At 39.6% G+C, this 21,316-nt stretch overlaps 1 protein-coding gene across 1 annotated transcript in view; it reads right to left on the bottom strand.

Annotated features, from left to right (window-relative positions):
- Positions 1–774: 774 nt before the first annotated feature.
- sema4ba (sema domain, immunoglobulin domain (Ig), transmembrane domain (TM) and short cytoplasmic domain, (semaphorin) 4Ba) overlaps positions 775–21,316 on the bottom strand; it is a 62,182-nt gene continuing 41,640 nt past the window's right edge. The window contains exons 3-15 of the mRNA XM_042496707.1: positions 15,953–16,113; positions 15,704–15,766; positions 13,920–14,018; positions 13,240–13,351; positions 12,914–13,030; positions 12,433–12,590; positions 7,456–7,637; positions 6,192–6,342; positions 5,634–5,844; positions 5,399–5,514; positions 4,195–4,352; positions 3,993–4,084; positions 775–2,846 (exon numbers count right to left, since the gene is read on the bottom strand). Coding sequence (XP_042352641.1) covers positions 2,074–2,846; positions 3,993–4,084; positions 4,195–4,352; positions 5,399–5,514; positions 5,634–5,844; positions 6,192–6,342; positions 7,456–7,637; positions 12,433–12,590; positions 12,914–13,030; positions 13,240–13,351; positions 13,920–14,018; positions 15,704–15,766; positions 15,953–16,113 — 2,393 coding nt within the window. The 3' untranslated portion in view covers positions 775–2,073. The remainder of the gene's footprint in view (positions 2,847–3,992; positions 4,085–4,194; positions 4,353–5,398; positions 5,515–5,633; positions 5,845–6,191; positions 6,343–7,455; positions 7,638–12,432; positions 12,591–12,913; positions 13,031–13,239; positions 13,352–13,919; positions 14,019–15,703; positions 15,767–15,952; positions 16,114–21,316) is intronic.

Below are 21,316 nucleotides of genomic sequence, written 5' to 3' on the forward strand. Positions count from 1 at the left end.
CAAACACTGTAAGCAGTTAGTGGAAACATATTTGAATATCAGTCCGCCTGTCAAAGCATTGCCAGTACAATATAAGGACGGACCGTGTGGCAATGCAGTAACAGCCTGTTTACACCTAGTGTTACGGTGCGTCTTGGGTGATCTGATCACAAGTGGTCAGCTCTGTGTCTGTCTGTTCACGCCTGGTATTAGACTGCATGTCCACACGTGTCTCCAGTGACCACTTGCTATCAGATCTCACTTTTCTTTAAGCAAATAAATATGCCAATCATCTATGTTTGCAAAGCCTAAATGCATTGTTTATTGTTTTTATCCAGCGTTAAAAACAATAAACAACCTTTACTATTTCAAATGAGCAACATTGTATTTAATTGTAGGGCTGCACACATCGTATTGATTCACAGCCCCTCTCTGTGCCACTAGGAGACGAGTGCTGCGGTGCTATGAGCTCCATGCTGGGTACAGTTTGTAAGAGTCCACCCACATGCACACAAATGCCATATTTTTCCCCAAATAGGCTCTGGTTCTTGAATCAGGTCCGTTCAGCCTCTGTGCTATCTATGAGACCAGCCTGCATTTTCCACCAGTTTTGAGCAGAACCCTTGTTATCAAGGATGTGTCATCAACATAGGCTGATGCACAATGCACAACGGAAGTTTCAAAGTGGCGGACCGCATTGAGTACTGGAAATCTTTTGTTCCATTACTACAAATTTTTCTCTTTATCCAAAAAAGAAGCCAACTAATGATGAGACCACGGCCTGCTCTTTTTTTCCCCCATACAACTCCTCACTAAACTTCTCCCTTGTTGTCTTGGCCATCCTCTCTTCTGTGGAATATGACATCTGATGTCATCATGGTTCACACTCTGCTCTGAAGCGGTCAAAATTAGGTGTGGGAACTGTAACTTAACCTGTTCCACGTTGATGTAAAAGAGGCTCCTGAAAGAATGTGTTGCCCAGACCATCATTAAATGTCACCATTAAATGTGATCTGAGCGATTGGATTTCAAGAGACACTGAGGACACATGTGGCGCATTCACACCTGGTCTGTCCTGAATGCCATTTTCTGGGCAGACAGACAGCAAATAATCCCAGAATGACAGACACCCAGAGCTTCACCATAAGGTGAGCGAGGGAGAGACCATGCACTTCACGGCTTCACCGCCTTCTGGGAAGAGACCATAGGTTCCATGGATGATGGAAGGGGAGAGATAGGATCCTGCATCCGACAGTTTCAGCGCGTCAGGGTGCCTCTGACTGCTTGTAGGTTATTAAACTTTACAGTTAGTAAAGTAAAAATTTTTTTTTAAAAACTTGTTTGTGTGAAATTATCAGTGACCTCATTATGGAAGATATTGAAATTTGCCTGCTTTGTGCTGCAGGACAGAGCCCCACTCAGGGTGAGCTGCAAGGGGGCTCACATGTCACACCGACACAGAAACGTCTTGCCACAGTCAATAAACCTGTTAATAACCGTTGGGTAAAATGATCTTTCCTGCCAGTATGTGTGTGAAAGGCGCAGCAGCAAAATTACAAACACTTAAGTGGAATTAGTCCTCAAAAAAAAAATAAAATAAAAATCTTAAAGCCTAAATTAAAAGCCAAATACCTACTTAATTAACAAACGCCCAAATAGCCTTATATTTGGGTCCAGCCCTAATTCACACCCGTACTTAGAGCTGTCCACTTGTGATCTGATCACCCAGGACGCATTTTCACACCAAGTGTAAACGGGGCCTGAGATTCAATCACTGAATCATAGTTGTGACACCACCTATACGCTTCTTACATTCCTGTGAGCCGTATGTGAAAGCATCAAAAGTCTGAAGGCAAACCGGAACTTCTTCAGCGTGCTTCGAATGCACTTGAATAAGGGGGAGTGAGAGGAAAACAACATGAAATGAAAAAGGACCACAGGGACAGAATAAAAAAAAAGTGCAAAATCTGTGTAATGAAAAGTCTCTGTGAAGAGTCTGATGATCCTCAGTTTTCCCTCTTGTAGGGGTTTGTCTCTCTCAACAAGTGCACTCTTTGCTTTCAGTTTCAAACTCCGCACAACACGATGCCGGCCTCACACTATAGAGTCTTTAATCTCAGAGCCCAGTCTGACTCGCGGACGTGGGCATGTGGGAGAGATCTCTACGTGGCTCTCTTTTAAGTTTAGAGGCCTCTTCTCCGACTCTGAGAAGCTCTTACTGTTGTCAGGAGACGAGCACTCATGTGGTGGAGTGCTGCAGATGTAGTTGTCATTAAGGGTCTGGTAGCCCTTGTGATCCGAAGCCGACGCTGTGACTGTGTTGCCATTTAGTGGCAAGTTCTCAGCTGGTTTCCCCACTATTCTGGGCTTCTTCTGCTGCATGTTAGGGCACTCTCCCTCCTTTAGCATGGATTTCATGTGGTCGCGGTTCCGGTAGACCACAAACAGAGAGAAGACCACCAGGGAGAAAGCCAGCAGGGAACATACCACTATCAGCTCGTTCCAGTAGGTCTTAGTGTTGATCTGCGGTGAGCGGGCCTCTCCTGGCAGGATGATAAACTCCTCCTGGGAGACCAGTGGCGTGTGAGAACGGCCTGTCAGGGTGGTGCTCTCATGTTTGGTCTCGCCCCGCACACAGTAGTTTGCCAGCAGCTGTCTGAAGCCTTCCTCCACCGACCAGCACTCGTAGGTTTCCTGCCTGTCAGCTTGAGCTACCACGACTAACCCCCCCTCTGGGCTGGGGTAATGGAAGTGACCCGCGCTCTCACTGAACTCCCACCGCCTTTCAGCCAAATTAGAGCGCAGCCTGCAAGGGAGTACTTTGAAGGTGTTGGCTGGGATAATGATCACCTGGCATGAGGACATTCCTGCAGGAAGGCAAAGCAGAGACATAGATAGAGTCAGAAATGAAGTAAGATGCACTGCCTTATCTGGTGCAGAATTCAGAATAATAGTGGTTTGACACAATAAACACATTTGGAATCAAACTGAAAAGCAAAAAACATATACAGGGTCAATCATCCATAATTTCTGGGAGTGTAAAAGACTAAAACTCTTTTGGAAAGAGGTACATGACCTCACGGTTAAGATATTAGAAACTCCTTTGGGCATTAAACCAGCTCGGTACCTCTTTGGTACAGAACTGAACGGGATGATGGACTCCATATCTGTGAAAAGGACTGGTATAATATCCTATGTGGCAAAGAAATGCATCCTGTTAAACTGAAACCACCAAAGGCCACCAACATTCAATTCATTTAAGAAAACATCACACATCTTGAACAGCACACATATACCCTAAAAAATAAGTTAGACATATTTCTGAAAACATGGGAACCTTTTATGGACCTCTGACCACAACTTAGCCGGCCAGACTGGATTTGATTCTGAATGGAAAGAGGACATATGTTTTGTGACCATAGCTAATCTATTGATGTATTTCAATTTTATTTATTTTATTATGTTTTCATTTTATTTGATTTATTTACTCATTATATTTTTTAAAGAGTTTACTCATTTTTCTATTGTCCTTATAATTGTTTTGTGTGATAATTTTTTTCTTTATTATCTTTTAAATGTTTGCCAATTGTTAAATGTTAATAAAAACAACAACAAAATATAATAATAACAATAACAACAACAACAACAATAATAATAACATACAACTTGACAATGTAAATAAGTAAATAAAATAAAATAAAATAAAATCATCATACAGCACATGGATACCATAAGTCTGGAAATAAGTTACAGACAGAACACAGGTGGAAAACAAATGAAAGAAATAAAATTTCAAACAGTCCAAACAGTAAAAGCACATTAAAAGCATAAATAACCTTTTTCAAGAAATAGCCATTACATGCAATAAAAATAAACAGAAGGTGGAATGAGTCAAAATGATGATAATGGTAAAGACATAATTGAAAAAAAAAATTGAACAGCAAAGCCTGAAAAAATCCAGTGCAGAGTGCTGCTCTGTGAATCTGTGACAAACAGAGGAGGAGTTCACTTACGTGTAGGTGGAGGTTTAGCAAACCGTGGGCTTGGCACTGTCTTGTTGCAAATAGCTGATGTGTCTGCTTTATCTACATCCTGCTGCCAGGCACTGAAACACATGCACTTGATCAGAGGCCATCGTAAATTTAGATATTATACAGAAGTGTTTGTTTATAAGCTGTAATACTGTTGTAGATTATTGTGCAGAGGGATGCATACTTGCTCGGTGGAGCCTGTCTGACATCCACACACTGCCTCCCGTTCCAGGCACAGTAAGGATCCCTGGAGAGGATGCACTCCCCGCAACTCTGATAATTAGCGCAGTTAGCTACTGGGACCTCCACCAGTTCAGAGAAAGAGGAAACATAAAGCTGACCCTGTAGAGGAGAGATGACAAAGCAGGGGACAGGAAGGAAGTGCCCCAAATACAGTTACTGGGTTACTCATTTCATCCAGATTCTCCTGAGTCTGACCCTCATCTGAATGCAGCACATCTAGCTTATCTTAGCAACTCTTAAAAAGGGATTTCTTTGACCAAATGTACAAATCTGAGCAGAGTATCAAAGACGAGCCAGGACTCAAGAAGTGTTACAATTGCAGCTGTTGTTTGCACATCCCCTGAGAGAAAGTTGCATATAATTAGCTCGTTGAACACGAGGTCTGCTTCAGGCTATGACTCTTCACAGCTCATGGAAGCTCTGAACTGCCAATAAATGCGTTTACTGAGCTTGTTATTAGTTCACACGCTGAGAAAGATCTGTAAAACAAGCTGAGCTCAACTCCAAACGAATCTGAATTTGTGTGTTCCTCCATCTAGCGGCGCAGCCATTACAGCGGTGGCAATTGACTGCTGCCTGCTGAGTTGGACTGACAACATTAGGCAGTGGCCCCAGTTACTGATGAAGGTCTTTCGTATGGATTGTGATCTTAATGTTATTCAAATTGACATATTACATCTAATCAAGTGATGAAGAGTTGTAATGTCATGTCACAAAAATTACTGTAAATAACAATGAAGAGTTGCATTTAATCATTACAGACCAGTTACATTCATAAAAATTAACACGCTTGATCTACTTTTGGTGAACATCTTGGTCCTCTGCATGTCCAGGAAGTCTGTGCAGACTGTACGTGCTCAGACAGGAGCACTCTTCATGAAGTAAAGGCGTGTGTATTTTGAATTCAGATTTTGTCCAAAGTTGAAGTTTGCTACTACTGTTGAAACATCCGAGAACTGCACAGGTTTTTCCCGAACTCCTAGACATCTTTTTCAAAAGTAACATTTCGCAGACAGTAAAGGTAAAAGTAGAAAACTGTACACTTCTCAGCACATCTTGCATTCAAACGCGGGCGGGGGAGGAGGGGGGGTGCCAATGCAGTAATGGCGATTTGTTTACTACTACTTTCCTGCATTAGTGTATACCTTTTCAGTGTCCAGCTCGATGTGTTGCACTGGTTGGGAATCATTGAAGAGTGCAATCTCCTCAATGATGTGCATCTTGTTGTTGACATTGATGGCTTTATGAAGTCTCCCATCATCTATAAGACACAGTATAACTTGAGATTAAACTGTGAATATTGAGAAAAAAATCCATAACACAGGACAAAAAAGGCTGATGTGAGTGTTTGTGTGTGCTTGTCAGCGAGGAGTCCTTTACCTGTGCCAATGAAGAGCACATTATATGCTTTTTTCCCTGCCTGGACTCGATGGACGGCGATCTGCGTGTAGCGAACGTTACGTTTCAGCAGGAGAGGCTGGCTGCGGATCACGCTGTCCATCAGAAAGTGGTCTTTGACAAAATTCAGCACCTTGTCTGGCATGTGCAGCGAGGAGGAGATGCCCTGTTCCCTGGCAGCATTTGTAATACACTGCGGAGGCAAAATAAGTGGTCATTAAAAAGCACTGAATAATGACACACACTGCAGCTATACAGCACCTCAGTGTCTCTGCTGCTTGGATTTTTCAGTGATTCAACTGTGATAAGTCTGCCAGGAAATGAAAGCCACAGTAATTTTAGGGGAATCATGTTCAGGGATAGAGAGGTGGGGAGTGACAACAGCTTGACGGATATCTGAGCCCTAATCGTTTGTCAAAATCAAGGATGTGACTGATGAGCAGACAGAAGCAAAGGAAACAAGTTTAAGACATGACACTCTGCTGAGTTTATGTATGCATCTACAGGTTCTCCAGCAGAGGGCAGCAGGCAGTTACTCACCACTCCAGGCCGAGGCTCTGGGACCGGATGATTGTATGTGTACCACTGCTGAGTCTCTCGGTTGACCTCACGATATCTCCCATTGAACGCCTTTTCCACCTGCTCCATAGTGAAGGAACACACGGCAGAGCTTCCTGAAGCACCTTTATACCTTAAAAGACATAAAAAAGCTTCTAAACAACACCGACTTAAAGAAATCTGTGACATCTCTGTATAAACACTAACTGATTCTAGAGATACTGCCGTCATGTTTAACTGCTTGGGGAATGCAGATGGAACGTAACTAAGTGTGTCCTCTCTTGTCTTGTTTAAGATTTCGTTTTTGTACATGGTGCTTGTCCAAATAAATGTAATAAAACTTGAATCTAAATGAGATTAATTTCTACAAAGGAACCCATTCTACCTCAGAAAAAAACATAAACACCATTTCTCATTTTATTTCATAATTTGAACACCTGGATCGACATCAGTTTTCTTGTGCTGCATTCAGACGCATTTCACAAGTATTTGAACGTCTGAAATTTGAGAAAATTTGTTTGATTTCTCTTAAAGACAAAAGCATAGTGAACAACTTGCAAAGAAATTCCCAGCAAACTGTTTGTAAAATATTAGTAAAAGCTCACAAGGAAATGATCTGAAAATTAGCTGTGGGATTATTAGATAAATATCCAGAGAAAAAAAAAAAAAAAAACTAGGGAAAATTTCCACAAAACTATATTTTTAATTCTCTTAACTATGTTTTTAAAAATGTTACAGAAAAAAGAAAAAAAAATAGTTTTTAGCATTTTTTTAAAGGTCATTTTCTTTCTTTTTTTATTGCATATTTTCAGGTAATTTTCTTGTCACTTTTAACAAATTTCTTGCTAGTTTTTGGGCCATTTTTTTTCAAGTTGCTTGTCACCCTCTTCTCATGTTTTTGAAAGAAATCAAATGTTAACAGTTTTAATATATTTTCTGTAGTGTAGTGTAACTCCCTCCATCATGGATCTTTATGTTGTAGGTCTTCACTAAAGCACGATTTATAGTCGGGGGGTGGACACTTTTGATGGGTGTTGCTCCACAGAAATGACTTATTTCTGACAGAAAAAAAGGGTTGCTTTACATTATCCTTTAATGTCATGCACCTGGAGAACTTGGCTATGTTGTGCATTTTGTTAAACTTTTGAGTTTTATGTGTCCTGGTGTTAGCAACATTGGGCCACAACCAGTTCACAAGATCATATAAGGATTTCACCGTGTTTGGTGATAAAAAGTCGGTGCTCACCACTGAGACGTGAAGACTCCATAAAACACCGTGTTCATCCAGTCCTCGGGGCTCGGTGTCAGCACATACATGTCCTGGATTATGTTGAAGGGGAAGCCATCGTCAGGCAAAGAGCACAACAGCTGAGCCTTCAGGAAGGTCGTCCACTTCTTCTGCAGAACCCTCTCGCCTCCCATGTCGCCCTGCAACACAAATGTTGTACATTTGGAGCTGTTTAACATGTGACCAGTAGAGTGTGCAAGAATATAAGATTGACATCTGTCTGAGGCGGCTGACATGCCTCTGAATGAACAGTTTGATACACAATTATGATTTGATGGGATCTGACAGGCTTGTAAAAAGCATGAAATTTTAATGTGCACCATATGCTATGATGCCATGACATACCTCACATACCATAACACACAAGACATATTGTGTATTACAGGGAAATTAAGTCTGTCATCTGAATCTACCTTCTTTATGGCCATTTTCTTTACTACGCTGGCCCACGTTGGGCACTGACTTATGCAGGGGGGGCATGAAGTTTCAGCACTGCTGCAGGCACATGCATTGGCATAGCTTTAATTTACCACACATTTGTAAAATAAAGACTGCATACTTAATTTAAAAAATGGTTCCTCCAAAGGTAAAACAAATATAAAGTGCTAACAAAATGTAAACTTTAAAATTCCTTTTTAAATAATGTGAAAAAAATGTGTTGGAACAACTTTAATTTATGAGTAACTGAGCTAAAATGTGTGTTCATAAATATGGTAACTAAGTACATAATAGAAGTTCTTTTAGATTACGTTGAAAACTAAGTTGGAACAAATTAATTTGTATGGGTTATAAACTTAAAAAATTCACGTGTTCATAATCATGGTAATTAAGTATTTAATAACCATAATTATGAACACACATTTTAAGTTGATTACTCATGAAAAATAGGGTTTTCACATTATTTAAACGGAATTATGTACTGTTACCATAATAATGAACACACATTGATAACTGGTAAAAATTCAATTGGTCCAACAATTTTTTTCACAATATTTAAAAGGAATTATTATGTGTTTCAGTGTGGAAAAAATTAAAATAAATATGCACGTGTGAACTAACTTCTTCACAGTTGTATCAATTTAATTGTAAAATTAGTCAGACAGACAATACTCTGGCACATTATTGCCTCTCAGGTTCAAGACTGAAATGCACCCATTAAAAAAAAAAAAGTGACTGGATAGATAGCCAGTCATAATGGGGTTGCATCTGGCGTGGCCTATAAGATTTCAGGAGTGGCCCGTGCCACCCAAGCCCCCAAGAGGTGTGCCAGTGTGCAAATTTTATATAGCAGCCAAAAGTGTAATAACACCATCCAGGTTGGTCACGTGACGCCCACTGGCCCAGAAAGACGTTTCCCCAATGACTTAAATCGGGAAAGAGATGTCTGTAAATGAGTATGTAATTTTTTGTGCGCATCTAAACCCCTACAAAAATGACTTCTATCACTATCTATATTTGAGCCATCCAGTACAATAACATTTGGAAAGTCTGAAAGAGCCGCAAAATTACATTTTTTAGACCGCCACTCAAGCTAGTGAAGCGCTATTCTGGAAGTCAGTTGCTCCGCCAGAGGAAGTTGCCCACTGAGGCACACTCGGCCGTGTTCGGCTGCTGTAAGTCTCTAGGATGCATGCTCAATGGGCCAGCAGATGCGGGTAATTTTACACATTTCCAAACATGGAAGAAGAGCTTTTTCTGCTTCATGCGCCAATGAGCAGCTCTCATAGGAATGAACGAGGCCCCGTCCCCATGGCTGTATACAGATTTCCCTATAATACACCCCAGGCCACGCCCTAGACACACCCCTATTTATGACTAAAAACAGAGACAGGAAGGGTATGATGCTTCCAAAGTTGAAGCTGTTAGAATGACATAATTGAAAAACATTAACCTCATATAGTAAAACTATAATGAGCTAAATCAACTGTGCCTGTAACACAGATATACCCTGAGGCAGCAGACTTCTAGGTCATGAAAACAATATACATCATCACAACTGGCTTCGATGAGAAAAGAACAAAAAATCACTTGGGGCTTTGAGGAGGGCAAATGCTTTTAAATGAAAAAGAAAAAGAGGCTTTGCTCCCTGACAATCCTTCTTCACCGACACTACTGCTGTGATTCAGCGCCTTTGGCACTACCCTTTAAAGTGATGTGTGGCACAGGACCTCCTTGACACGCACACTAATTTGGCTATACAAACTGTACAAGAGGATATCAGTGTAAATTGGAGAGTGACTACATCTTTAAACCTCCACGTGAGGGTGATTTACAGTGTGTGATGTATGACTGTGAAACAGACTTTATTCCACAGGGAGTTCCGGGCCTCCCTCCTTGGGGAGGTGGCTACACATGTTTTACCTACACAAACCAAGAGCATATTTTAGTTGCTCCTGCACCAAGCATTCTATCTGTTTACATTTAGTTTGTGGCAACAATTATTCTAGTTTCCTCACAGGCTAAAATCTAACGAGATGAAAGCTGGCTGCTGGGAGAAATAAGCAGTTTTGAAAATGTGCCGAGGACCAAAGACAAATACTAAATGATCTAAAATACATAAAACCCCTTAACATAAAGCTTCAATGGAGTCCACTTTCCGATTACATTAATCAGAGGAAATGGCAGCGCTGGATAGGAGGGGAAATGACACATGACCAATACTGAGCTTCTGAAGCAATTACTTATTGCAGGAACCCGGGCAGATAATGAGCAACATACAGTATATCCTCTTGTCCTCCTGGCTGAACCTAGTTTTATAATTTAATGCCACTCTATGCTTAAACTGACTTCTGAATAATTGAAGCAAATGCAGCCCGTTCATTAATCCCCTGTGAGAGCATCCCTTGTTCAAAAAGCCATGAACATGGCAGCCAGTAATGGCTTTTTTCTGGGAAACTGAACCATCCAGCAAATGAGAACATGCTTTGTTTTGTTTGTTTCGAGCAAAAACATTGTTTATCATTCCATAGTTAGCCTCCATGAAGTGGAACTTGTGTACTAAACACCTGAATAAACAACAAAGAGCGGGGCTGCTGCCGACAGAATGAGTCAAACGAGGGATAAGAGAGATGGGGATGGGATTTAAAGTAACAATTAACCAGAATAACTATATGGTATTACTTAAAGGAACTGACACCATCATCTTCTGAGCATCATTTTAATGCTTTGTTATGTTTTACATACCAGTATGTTTAGGAAGCACACTCCCCCAAAAAAGGTACATTAATGCTAATTTCCTCTTGGTTAATCTGAAGCAGGATACTTTATATTCAGCACATATTTGAACCATATGTGGGAGAAGCTATCATCAATTGCTGATGACTCGGTATTTATATAAATCTGTTAACTGTTTATCTTTAATTGGATGTTTGTGAAACTGAGTGGATAATTTTAACATGAAGAAAATATAACCCCGTGGGCAGACTGGAACAGGCCTGTGATTCACAGCTGGGTTTTCTTTAAAAAATGAAGATTTAAATTTTACTGGCTCTCAATGTAGGTTCCTAAAAAGTTGTGATCTACAATAATAGAAAATGTGACATTTTTTACCACACTATTATCGGGCCAAAAGATAATGACAAGATATGATAACACAATAATGACATTTTTTGCAATCTTTACAGAAAATTTTAAATTATAATAACACTGCTGTCAGCCAATTTTATCTTTAATTTTGCTTATTGCAAGTAAATTGCTTTGATGTTTTTGAAAAACATGGGAAAAAGCAATCAGCAAACTGGCATGAACTGTCCTGTGAATTGCAAAAAATAAAAAATAAATAAAAAGAATTAAATCAGTAAAAGGTGAAAAAAAATGACCTGAAAATAGCTTAGAAAGAGAGACAATCATTATGATCAAATAAAGGGAAAAATATAAAAGAATATATATTCATAATAATAAATTTAAAATTAGGCTACCAAAAAGAAAAACTGATTTATTATAAATATTTATATTTTATTTTTTCATTTTAGAACTTTTTTTGTTTTAATGTCACTTTTTGTTTTTGTTCTTTTACTTTACTTTTTTTGTTGCTAATTTCAGGTAATTTTCTTTTAAGTTTTTATTAAGTCTTTGCTAATTTTAGGGTCATTTTTTATGTTAAGTTGCTCGTTGCATTCTTTCCACGTGTTTGAAAGCAATCAAGCCAGTTTGCTAAGTTTTCAGAGGGTTTACATGATATTAATTGTTCATTTTCTAAAAAATATTTCAGTTATTGTTTATATCTGTATATGGCAACATCCCTAATCCCTAATAAAAAGGTTTGAAATACAAAAAAAATGTCCCCAAACAACAGCTCCTACATGTTATAGTTTATCTGGTGTGAATATCAAACAGTCAGCTAGTACTTTTCATTTTCCTTGGACTTTGAGACAAGCAGCAGTCTGATCTGGAGAGCTGGTTTGTGATATTAATGTTTACATAAACCGAGGAGACCCCAAAAGATATTAACAAATGCTGCGTGAGGTCTGCTTTTCCGTTTAAAGGCCTGAGTTTAAGTGTTTCAGCAGGTGATAATCCATTCCTGTGCATGGATCTTGTGCTACAGTAATCCTAAGACATTTTGACTTGGCTACCGAGTCCGGTCTGAACACAAATATTTGGTGAAACACGATAAGAATTGAGGGAGGAGAGGATCTGGAGAAAAAGAATCAAACAGGGGGAAACATGTGAGAGGAATGTTTTTCTGTAACAGGAGATCGTGCGTCACTGCCCAGAAAGACTGTGAGCTATACTCATCATATTCATGCTGTAAGAGGCTTTCAGGAGACGGCAGATTTGTCCGTATAGGATCATGTACGCAGACACATATGAAATGCAAAAATTCCTCTCTGCTCTGATAGATTCCTATAGCGATGTGAGGGGGTGTCAGGATATATTGCTAAAGGGGGGAAAAGGTGCTTTTAGATGGACTATCTGCCCTCAAACATCACTCACCTTACACACGCGAGCAATGCGTGATACAATGGTGTTGTCAAAGAAATCAAACTCCTTTCCTGCTTCGCTGAAGAAGAAGTAAATCTTATCGTCATCGCCCACTAGGTTGCCCTTGGGCAGGCTCTCCTGTATGTAGGCAGAGCCCACAAAGGCTGGGTCTGAAAGGAAAAACCACATGAAAAATACTGTCAACCTACAGCTTATGAAATTAAGGCACTTTGGGACAGACCTCCCTATTTCCTCTGACATCAGCACGCTAAATGGAAAATTCAATCACGACAGGGACTCTGACAGACTGCAGGTAAACACTTTTTATCTATTTAATCTAAATAGTTACTATTCTTATACAGCGTATCCAGAACAAACAGTTTCAGAGTGTCATTGATTTTACTAAGATGTTATATCAAATGACTTTTTTTTTTTTTTTTTTATTAAATGAAGATTAAATGAAAAGCTTTGCCTTCCAGTAAAAGCCCTCTACCTTGAAGCCAGTTGAGTGAGTTTTCAGTTTTCAGAGCAGTTCCTTGGCTTATACTCTTGTAAATGATGGGTTCATTTCCTTGGAAATTACTGACTGTACCAGCATACAGTTCTCCATCTGCAACACAACGAAGAAGACCAGCATAATCACAGTGTTTACCACGAGGGAATGGGCTTTTGCATTCCGCACAGTAATGAAATCCAGAGGTTCGGGCCCAATTTGTCTCCATATCAACCACCTGTTTCTAGTTTCTTTGCTAATTCCCACAGTGGATTCTATAAATCAAAACATTTACACACAGCTTTATTTTAGCGATAGCAACCTACCAGCCATGATGGCAGTGGACTTGTATTCAGGATTAAACGGGCAGCGGCTTCGTCCATCCTCTGTAACGATCTCACCGGTATCGCTCTTGACAAGGGAGAAGTCTGCAGTGTTCTGGAGAGCACACACACAAACACACACACACACCTCTTGACACACTTAGTTGGAAGGGCAGTGCTGTAACCTGCTCTGACAGTGACCGCTGTCCATCTGTCCCACAGTGCAAAGGTGGTCCGTCTGACTTTAGGGAAAGGTGAAGTTCAGGTCATCTTTTTATATTTGTTATGGACAGGTCTAAAAGCTTTTAAAACATTCGTAGAAAAAGGATTGCAAACTGGGTCCATTCTTATATAATGTGATTACATGCATTAAATATTTTGATCCATTTCCCTTCGGCACAGGAGATAATAAAATAATGTACATGCAGTATATTGTGTCTAGCTGGACATGGGCCTCAGCCAGACTGCTAAGTGAACTGAGAGGAAGGAAGCAGCCTGCATCAGATTTGAAATGCTCTTCCTCTACAAGCTAATAAATCAACACTACATATAAGCCCGGCACCAGGGTAATAAAAAACAAAACAAAACAATGAATGACACAGCTTTTCAGATCCTCAACACATGCACAGGTTGCACACAGCAGGTCGCTGCAACACATGGAACGGGTTGATAGAGACACTTACAATGTAAGCACAGGTGGGGCTGAAGGCGTACGTTCCACACACATACAGATGAGTGCTGTTAATACGAAGCAAGATCTTGATGTAGTTGAGGCAATCCTTCTGTATTCAAAACAAAGAAAAGAATTATGGTAAAATGATGCACATTTTCTTTACAGCTGCTGATATACCTGCAAAAAGATAAAGGTGATTAGGCTGACTTTAAAAGAATAAAAAAAAAAACAACTGATTGTGCTTGGAGTTTTGTTTTTTTCCTCTATTCCTTCTATTTTCCAGAAAGTTATTTTTGGGAAGTTATTTTGTTTTCTGTCTCATGACACTGACTCATACACTTTTTCTCCAAAATTCGCATGTGTATGCTGTTTTCTCATTGCCAGTAGAGCAGAGCAATGTACAAGGCGCTGCAGCAAACAAGTACACCCTTTCTTTGTGTTTTTTTCTGTTACTGGTGTGTTACATTCGGCATTATGGACAGGCCGGAAAACAGATTAGTAAACAGTAGAAAGCAGCATGGAGGCCAGTGACAATGTTATGGTGGTTATTTAAAAAAAACAACCTTTTATTCAGTCTCTTTTAAACTCTGTCGACTAACTTGGAACAGTGTTCGAGCGCTGCCTGGACGGAGACCGACTGTATTTTCTGACAATTTATCATTAAATCTCACTAGCAAATTGGCTAAAATTAGCATGTCCACCTGGGTGTTGTATTTTCATCACTGCCAATGGAAGCCTATCAGAGCTGGAGATAATACATACCCGTTACTACCGCAAAGTCATTCGACCCAAGAATGAATGAGGATTGGAGCTTTTCCTATTTAATACAAAAGCCAGATGTTTGTGGGGTTTTTGTGCATTGGGAAAGGGGCTTTAGATAGTGAGGATAAAATTTTAAAGAAAGCACAAATGATCTACAGACTTCATACAGTCCAGCTAAATAGTTAAACCCTCCTGGATCAGAGGCTTGTGCTGCATTCAGATGTCTTCCATGAGTATTTGAACCTCTAAACTCATTTAGATAATTGGTTTGATTTTCCTTTGAAAATGTTGAAAAAAGGGTAATGAGTAACTTCTTAAGAAATGTCAAACTGCAAGAAATTAGTAAGTTTAAATTACCATTTTTAAAAAGCTAGGGGAGTGTTTCCAAAAAATGATATTTCTGATCATAATAATTACATATTTAACATTATTTAACAGATTTTTTTTTTTTAAGCCCCTATCCAGGTCTTTTTATTGTTTTGCTTTCCCGGTATTCTTTGTTTGTTTGTTTGTTTTTGTTTGATTTTACGAACTTCTTCCCATTTTTTTGAAAGAAATCAAACAATTTTGCCCAGGTTGGGGTTAGGGTTGTACTAATAAATTCAAATACCCAGGTACATTTTTGTGCTCTTTTTAAATTCTAAGATTGTTTTTATTATTCAAGAATAAAAAAACTCAAGACTCAAGAATGACTCCTCCTGCTAATGTGGGTCCTTCTGACAAATATGTAATCATAAATTCACAAGCAGCTAGGTCTGAATGTTTCCATTTAAAAGTGCAAGTGGTGAACGCTGAAAAAAGAAGGAGTGTAATAGAAGAAATGTTTGCTTGAGAGGAAGGGAAAAATCCATTGTTGCAGAATGGAAAGCTACAACTCAACAGGAAATTTCCAGGGTTCTGCCCTGAGTCTGTTTCCAAAGTGCCCTGCAACAATGGCCAACTTGACCGATGAGGCGAACCTGCAGTCAAGTAAATAAAGTCTGAGCCATCTGAGTTAAGCTACTTGAGCTTTTACACCAGCAGTTCACTCGCCTTCAGGTCTTTGCCTTTGAAACTGCACTCGTCTCTCTTCGTCTGTGGAGTTTCCCACGTGAGCTGCAGGAGAGAAACACAGTCAGACTCACACTGTAGGTATAATTCAGTGAGGCGAACTATATTCACATTGGACTTCTGGGAGCTAATCACATTCATGTTGTACCTCTGGGATCCTATTATAACTGCATTCATATTGATTCAATATACTGTATATGATACTGCAGTTTACAGACGCTTGGCTCTTACGTTTCTTTGTAGCTTGACTGCACTGATATCAGTGAGGTTGAGGGCAAAGAGAATCTCCCTAGCGCCGACGTACAGCGTGTTGTCTTCTTTACTGAGGAGGAGAGATGTGAAGTTGGAGACTTTGTCGACTGAGAATCTTCTGGTTGTTCTCTCCTTTGCATCTGGACACAAACAGACAGAGGACACATGTAGTACTAATCATAAGTCCTTATAAGCCCTTATAAGACAGAAAATGCAAAAATTGCTCTTGAATATACAAATTAGGGCATTTTGGTGTTCTGAGTGTAGTCATAAAATTTGATGAGGACCACAGACTGAAGAGATTCTGTTTCAATTAGACACACAAGTACAATGTGTCACCCCTGACAAGCCTCACTGAGCTGTCTTGTTTCTCATGACAGCTACACAGCTCAGAAACATTTTCTGTGGTTTAATGTTGATGAACACATTTTTACCATTTTTTAAAGTTGTATAACTGTCACCTAAGCCAAAATTAAAAACGCAAGTCTCTCTTCAGAGCTTACATTTTTTTAATGCCTGACACGTTTTTTTAGCACCCCTTCCCCCTCACAAGGGACAAACAGTCCCTATCCATAACAGAGGAAGGCTGTTATGTGACTACGAGCACCCACAGAACGCAGAGTCAAGTTAAAGTCCGACTTAGATGTTTACATGACGGAATAGCCAATAGCCATGACATTCAATTGAATTATCTGGGTGTGTTAGACCAATTTCACAAAATTTCATTTAGTCCACTTTCAGTCAGACTGACTGATGTTTGCATGTATTTTAAAAGCCCAGTTTCAGACTGACTAACGCAATAATATTTCTAACATCATATAAATATACTGACTGTTAGAATCATTAAAAAGCAAAGCAGCATGTGTAGGTGCACGTGTATGTGTGTATACCCAAGTTAGTTCATCAGACTAGCTCATATATAAGTGGTAACATAATAACTTAACATAATAGCATCTCTTTCCAGCGTCTCCAGATAATGTATTACACACCCCTCAGGCACACAATTTAAACATGACAAGCTTGAAATCCATAAAATCCACCTGTAAAGGAAGAAAATCTGAAATTAATGCACGAGAGTCTACAGAGCACAGTTCCGTAGCTGTCAGGCCATAGTCAGAGCCGGCCGTTGTACGCTATGATTGGACAGTTACGTTCAAGGACAAGACTTGGCAAAGGATCATTTGGGGATGATGCAACTACATGGTGTGCATCTCAGACCTCTTGGCCAGCAGGATGCTCCTGAAACATTATTTTTGTTAGACATAAACACTGAGGTCATTTCAGTCCATTTTGTTACTTACACTGTCTGACTTTGTGGGGCAATAAACCGGCTAAAGGAGCTAAGGATCTGGGCCTCATGCAGTATTCAATACACCCGTTGTAAAAAAAAAAGATGAAAAGAAATCAATGTGCCTGTGTGTGTATTTAACTTCAACTTCTAAACCCCGTCAGCTCTTCATCAGAGAAAGAGTAAAAAGGAAACAACTGGGAGATAAAAAAATGCCTCATATTTCTGCTACAGTAAATGAGTGATTTGCTTCACCCACATCAACACCTACAGACTGATGCCAAGGGTTAAACCATCAGCCCTCCTAATCGCTGCTTTGAAGGCCCATGTGTATCTGCGATTTGCTGCAGCCTGGAGGCTTTCACTGCTTGCCCAGCTTGAACAACTTGCCTTAATTGCGTGCCAGCATAAACAGAAGCAGGGAGCTGATGGAAACTTGAAGTGACTGACGCTGAGATACAGGACCTTTGCCCCTGTAATGTGAAGAACGAGGAAAAAAAAACAGACCAAAGAACTTGATTTATTTATTGGGGAAGCTCCTTTAATATTTGTTTTTCTCAATAAAATTATTTTATGTTTGTAGAGGAATTCTCTGTGACTGATTTATAAATTACTGCTCTAAGGGACAAAATGACCAAGGCGGGGAGGGAGGCTGAACATTACATTTTACTTTAAAAAAACAAACAAACAAACAAAAAAAAAAAACACAAAGCCCTTCCCAGAATTAATAATATTTTCTTTGGACCCTCCTCTTAACTAAGAACAAAAAAAAACCAAAAAAAAAAACAGCAACATCCTCCTCCCAAAACTCAAAACAATATAAGAATGCTGAAATTGGTTCAACTAATTATTAAAAAACAAAGGAGGCAAAGTACACAAAATTCAAGATGGTGTATGCCAATTTAAACCAAAATTTCTTAATGAAACAACAGTGCTGAACTTGAAAAAAAAGTAAAGAAAAAGTAAGGAAACTTCCCTTCGTTGCGTTCCCACAAAAAAAAATCAGACCACCTTCTCTTAATCAAAAAGAAAAAAAAACACAACCTTGTCCCTTTTCTGATTCACTCTCCCCCCTAATAGTTCTTGTACTGCCCCTCAGAAGAAAAAATCACATGCTGTGTGACACTTTTATGTGCTACTGAAGTTTTACCAAATTTTGCTGTTTCCCCACAGCTTTTCTAGTGCAATACCTCAAAATGCATGTGCGTGCACACACACACACACACACACACACACACACACACATATACACATTATTATTTTAAGCCAAAGTCAGTTTTATAATAACAAGTAGACTCTCATATAAAAATTACAGGCATGGCAGACTCATACTGGATTAAAACTGCAGATGCTGGTGGTAATGATTACAATTATAGCAAGGACACACAAACACAGACTCTCTCTCTCTCTCTCACACACACACACACACACGCAAACACACACACACAAACACACAAACACATCCATTATTATTTCAAGCCAAAGGCAGTTTTATAATGATCAGTAGTAATTCACACTCTTATTAAAATTACAGGCATAGCAGATTCATACTGGATTAAAACCGCAGATGCTGGTGGTAATAATTACAATTATAGCACTTCCCAGCATAAACCTAATCCAGTCCAGATAGAGAAGGTGTCATTAAATTTTACTGATAATAAGCACACTATGTGGTGCGTACCCTGTAGTACGTGTGACCTGGTGTAACCTCACCTCGAAGGGTAGGTACAGAGGTTGATGCTTCCTCTCCCTCGGGAAAACATCATGTTAATAGCAACCCATTGCTGCGGCAACACAGAGCCATATTGTAGCTAAATCTGTAAAACCACAAGAGGCTCAGCTCAGTGTTCTGCATTTGGACCCACTGGGGCCGTTCTCTCTCCTTTTCACTCTCATCACAGGATAAATAGAGTGTTGCTCTGCGTTGGTACCGTCCCCCCTCCCCCTCTTTTTCTTCCCTCGGAGTCTTGAGAAGTTTAACGGTGATTTACAGAGAGACACACAAAGGCCAAAGCCTGAACCAAAACAAAGGCTTTAAGGGATTTTCACAGAGGTGGATATCTACACAATTATCCTCTGGAGTCAGATCACCAGTGTCATACTTAGCGACCACAGCTGACGAAGAAAAACAATAGGGCCCCTAATTGAGTATCATTTAAGAGATCCAGCAGGGTTTGCAACCACACAAAGCTTTCCATTTACAATTTCAGGAAAACATTAATCATCTCCTAGTTTAGACCTATTGGTTTACATTGCTTTATTCCGTTTAAGAGGAAGGTAATTGTTAAATAGTACATTAAAACAACGTTTACCTAAATTCTCTATTAATAAAGGTATGCTTCAAGAATCAACTGGTCTTGACATGACAGGTTCAATTTGCAGCAACGTGATGCTCAAATAAATATTTTATAGGTTTTTTAAAAATTTTTATTAAGGAAGAAGCCTTCAGTGAATTTACCTTACTCATGTTGGAGACACCATGGTTCCGATTAGGGCTGGGCGATATCACTTTAAAATAACATTGCAATATTTCATGGCTTTATGGCTCATTTTTAAATATCCTTTAAACTAGAGTTAATACTAAAATAATAAATTACTGAATGAACTGCAGCTACAATAAAGCTGAATAAAGTAGCTACTGTCATATAATAAAGTTGAATACACTACTGTTATGATAACATTTAATAAAAGACGATTCTAAGGAAGTTAAAGGAAGTAACTTTAAAATGACATTTTAAAAAGTATTGCTGTAATTAAATAAATTAAAGTGGGCTCCATGGTGCTTTTATTTTGAGGGACCTGGCAAGTAAGTGTTGATGTTTTTGCTGCAGCCTTGAAGCTTCCGGTCAATAGTTGAAACTTTTGTTGTGGTTTGGCCTTTCATTCACATGACATTGGTTTTTTGGTGGCCTGAAAATGCAGATTTTTGAAAGCCGATTCCAGAGAGAAATTTTTTGAAAACACCACCCTTTCTGTCGCTGTGAGAACGGTGCATATATGTGGTGTTCATCTATGTTGAGTCATTACAAAGTTACGCCGCCAACTACTGGCTTTGCATGCATACTACAGCGCTTTCTTCTTATTTTTGTGGATCCGTGTTCATGAGGATTGTGCTCACAAAGTTATCATATGAACGCAGTTTTTTTTTTTAAATGTAAAGGCTAGACTTTTCTGTTTTTAGTATGGTCGCTCTTGTCTAAACGTGGCCACAGTGTAGCTAGCAGTTTCAAGATTGCATTTCATCTGCTAACAGATACAGGACGCTTCTCATGCCAAAGTCCTGTCTGGCTGCCTTCAGATTCTGCATACATGTGCAGAATCTGTTTGCAGAGCTTAAACCCTCACTGTATCCATCTTCTCAAATGTGAGGATTTGCTGGTTTTCTGTGTTTACATTATACAGTATGAGGTTTTGGACTGTTGGTCAAACCAAACAAGGAATTGGAAGACATTATAATCACCTCATGTCAATTATGACGGGCATATTTCACTATCTCCTCATTACTGGCTCAGGGGCTGTGATAAGGAGGATTTCTGTTGCAACACAATGGGCTATCATGTTTTTAAACTGACTCTCTGGACATGAGTGGTGGTCAGAAGCAGCAACACAGTCCTGAGACCACAAAGCCCAGACAGAATAACTGCTAGAGGTCGAGCACCATCCAGACTGTTAACTCTAAAACAACATCTCAAGCTAATGAGTGTCCCCTTCTTGAACTTGTCCTACTCTCCCCCTTCGCATACGCCAAAGTCTCTTAAAGAATCCCCTTTATTGTTGTTCAGCTGTCTGAGGTTGATTCCTGAGGGGCAATTCTCAGACAATGAAGCCCCAGAAATGCTGTGGTGTATCAGAAAGAGGGCAGGACGGTTCAGGGAAAGCACTGCAGCCATAGAGACCGGGTGTCAGAGGGGGCAGCCAAGTGACCATCATGTCACCACTGAAGAGGGACAGTAACAAGACACCGGAGTTCATCCTCCCTTTGTCAGACCTCATCCATCTTGGTTTTTGTTTTGTGAGGGGGGCCTTAGAGAAAGCTTTGTTATTAAAAATAAATG

This window comes from Plectropomus leopardus, chromosome 11 (genome assembly GCF_008729295.1).
Source record: "Plectropomus leopardus isolate mb chromosome 11, YSFRI_Pleo_2.0, whole genome shotgun sequence".
NCBI lineage: Eukaryota > Metazoa > Chordata > Actinopteri > Perciformes > Serranidae > Plectropomus > Plectropomus leopardus.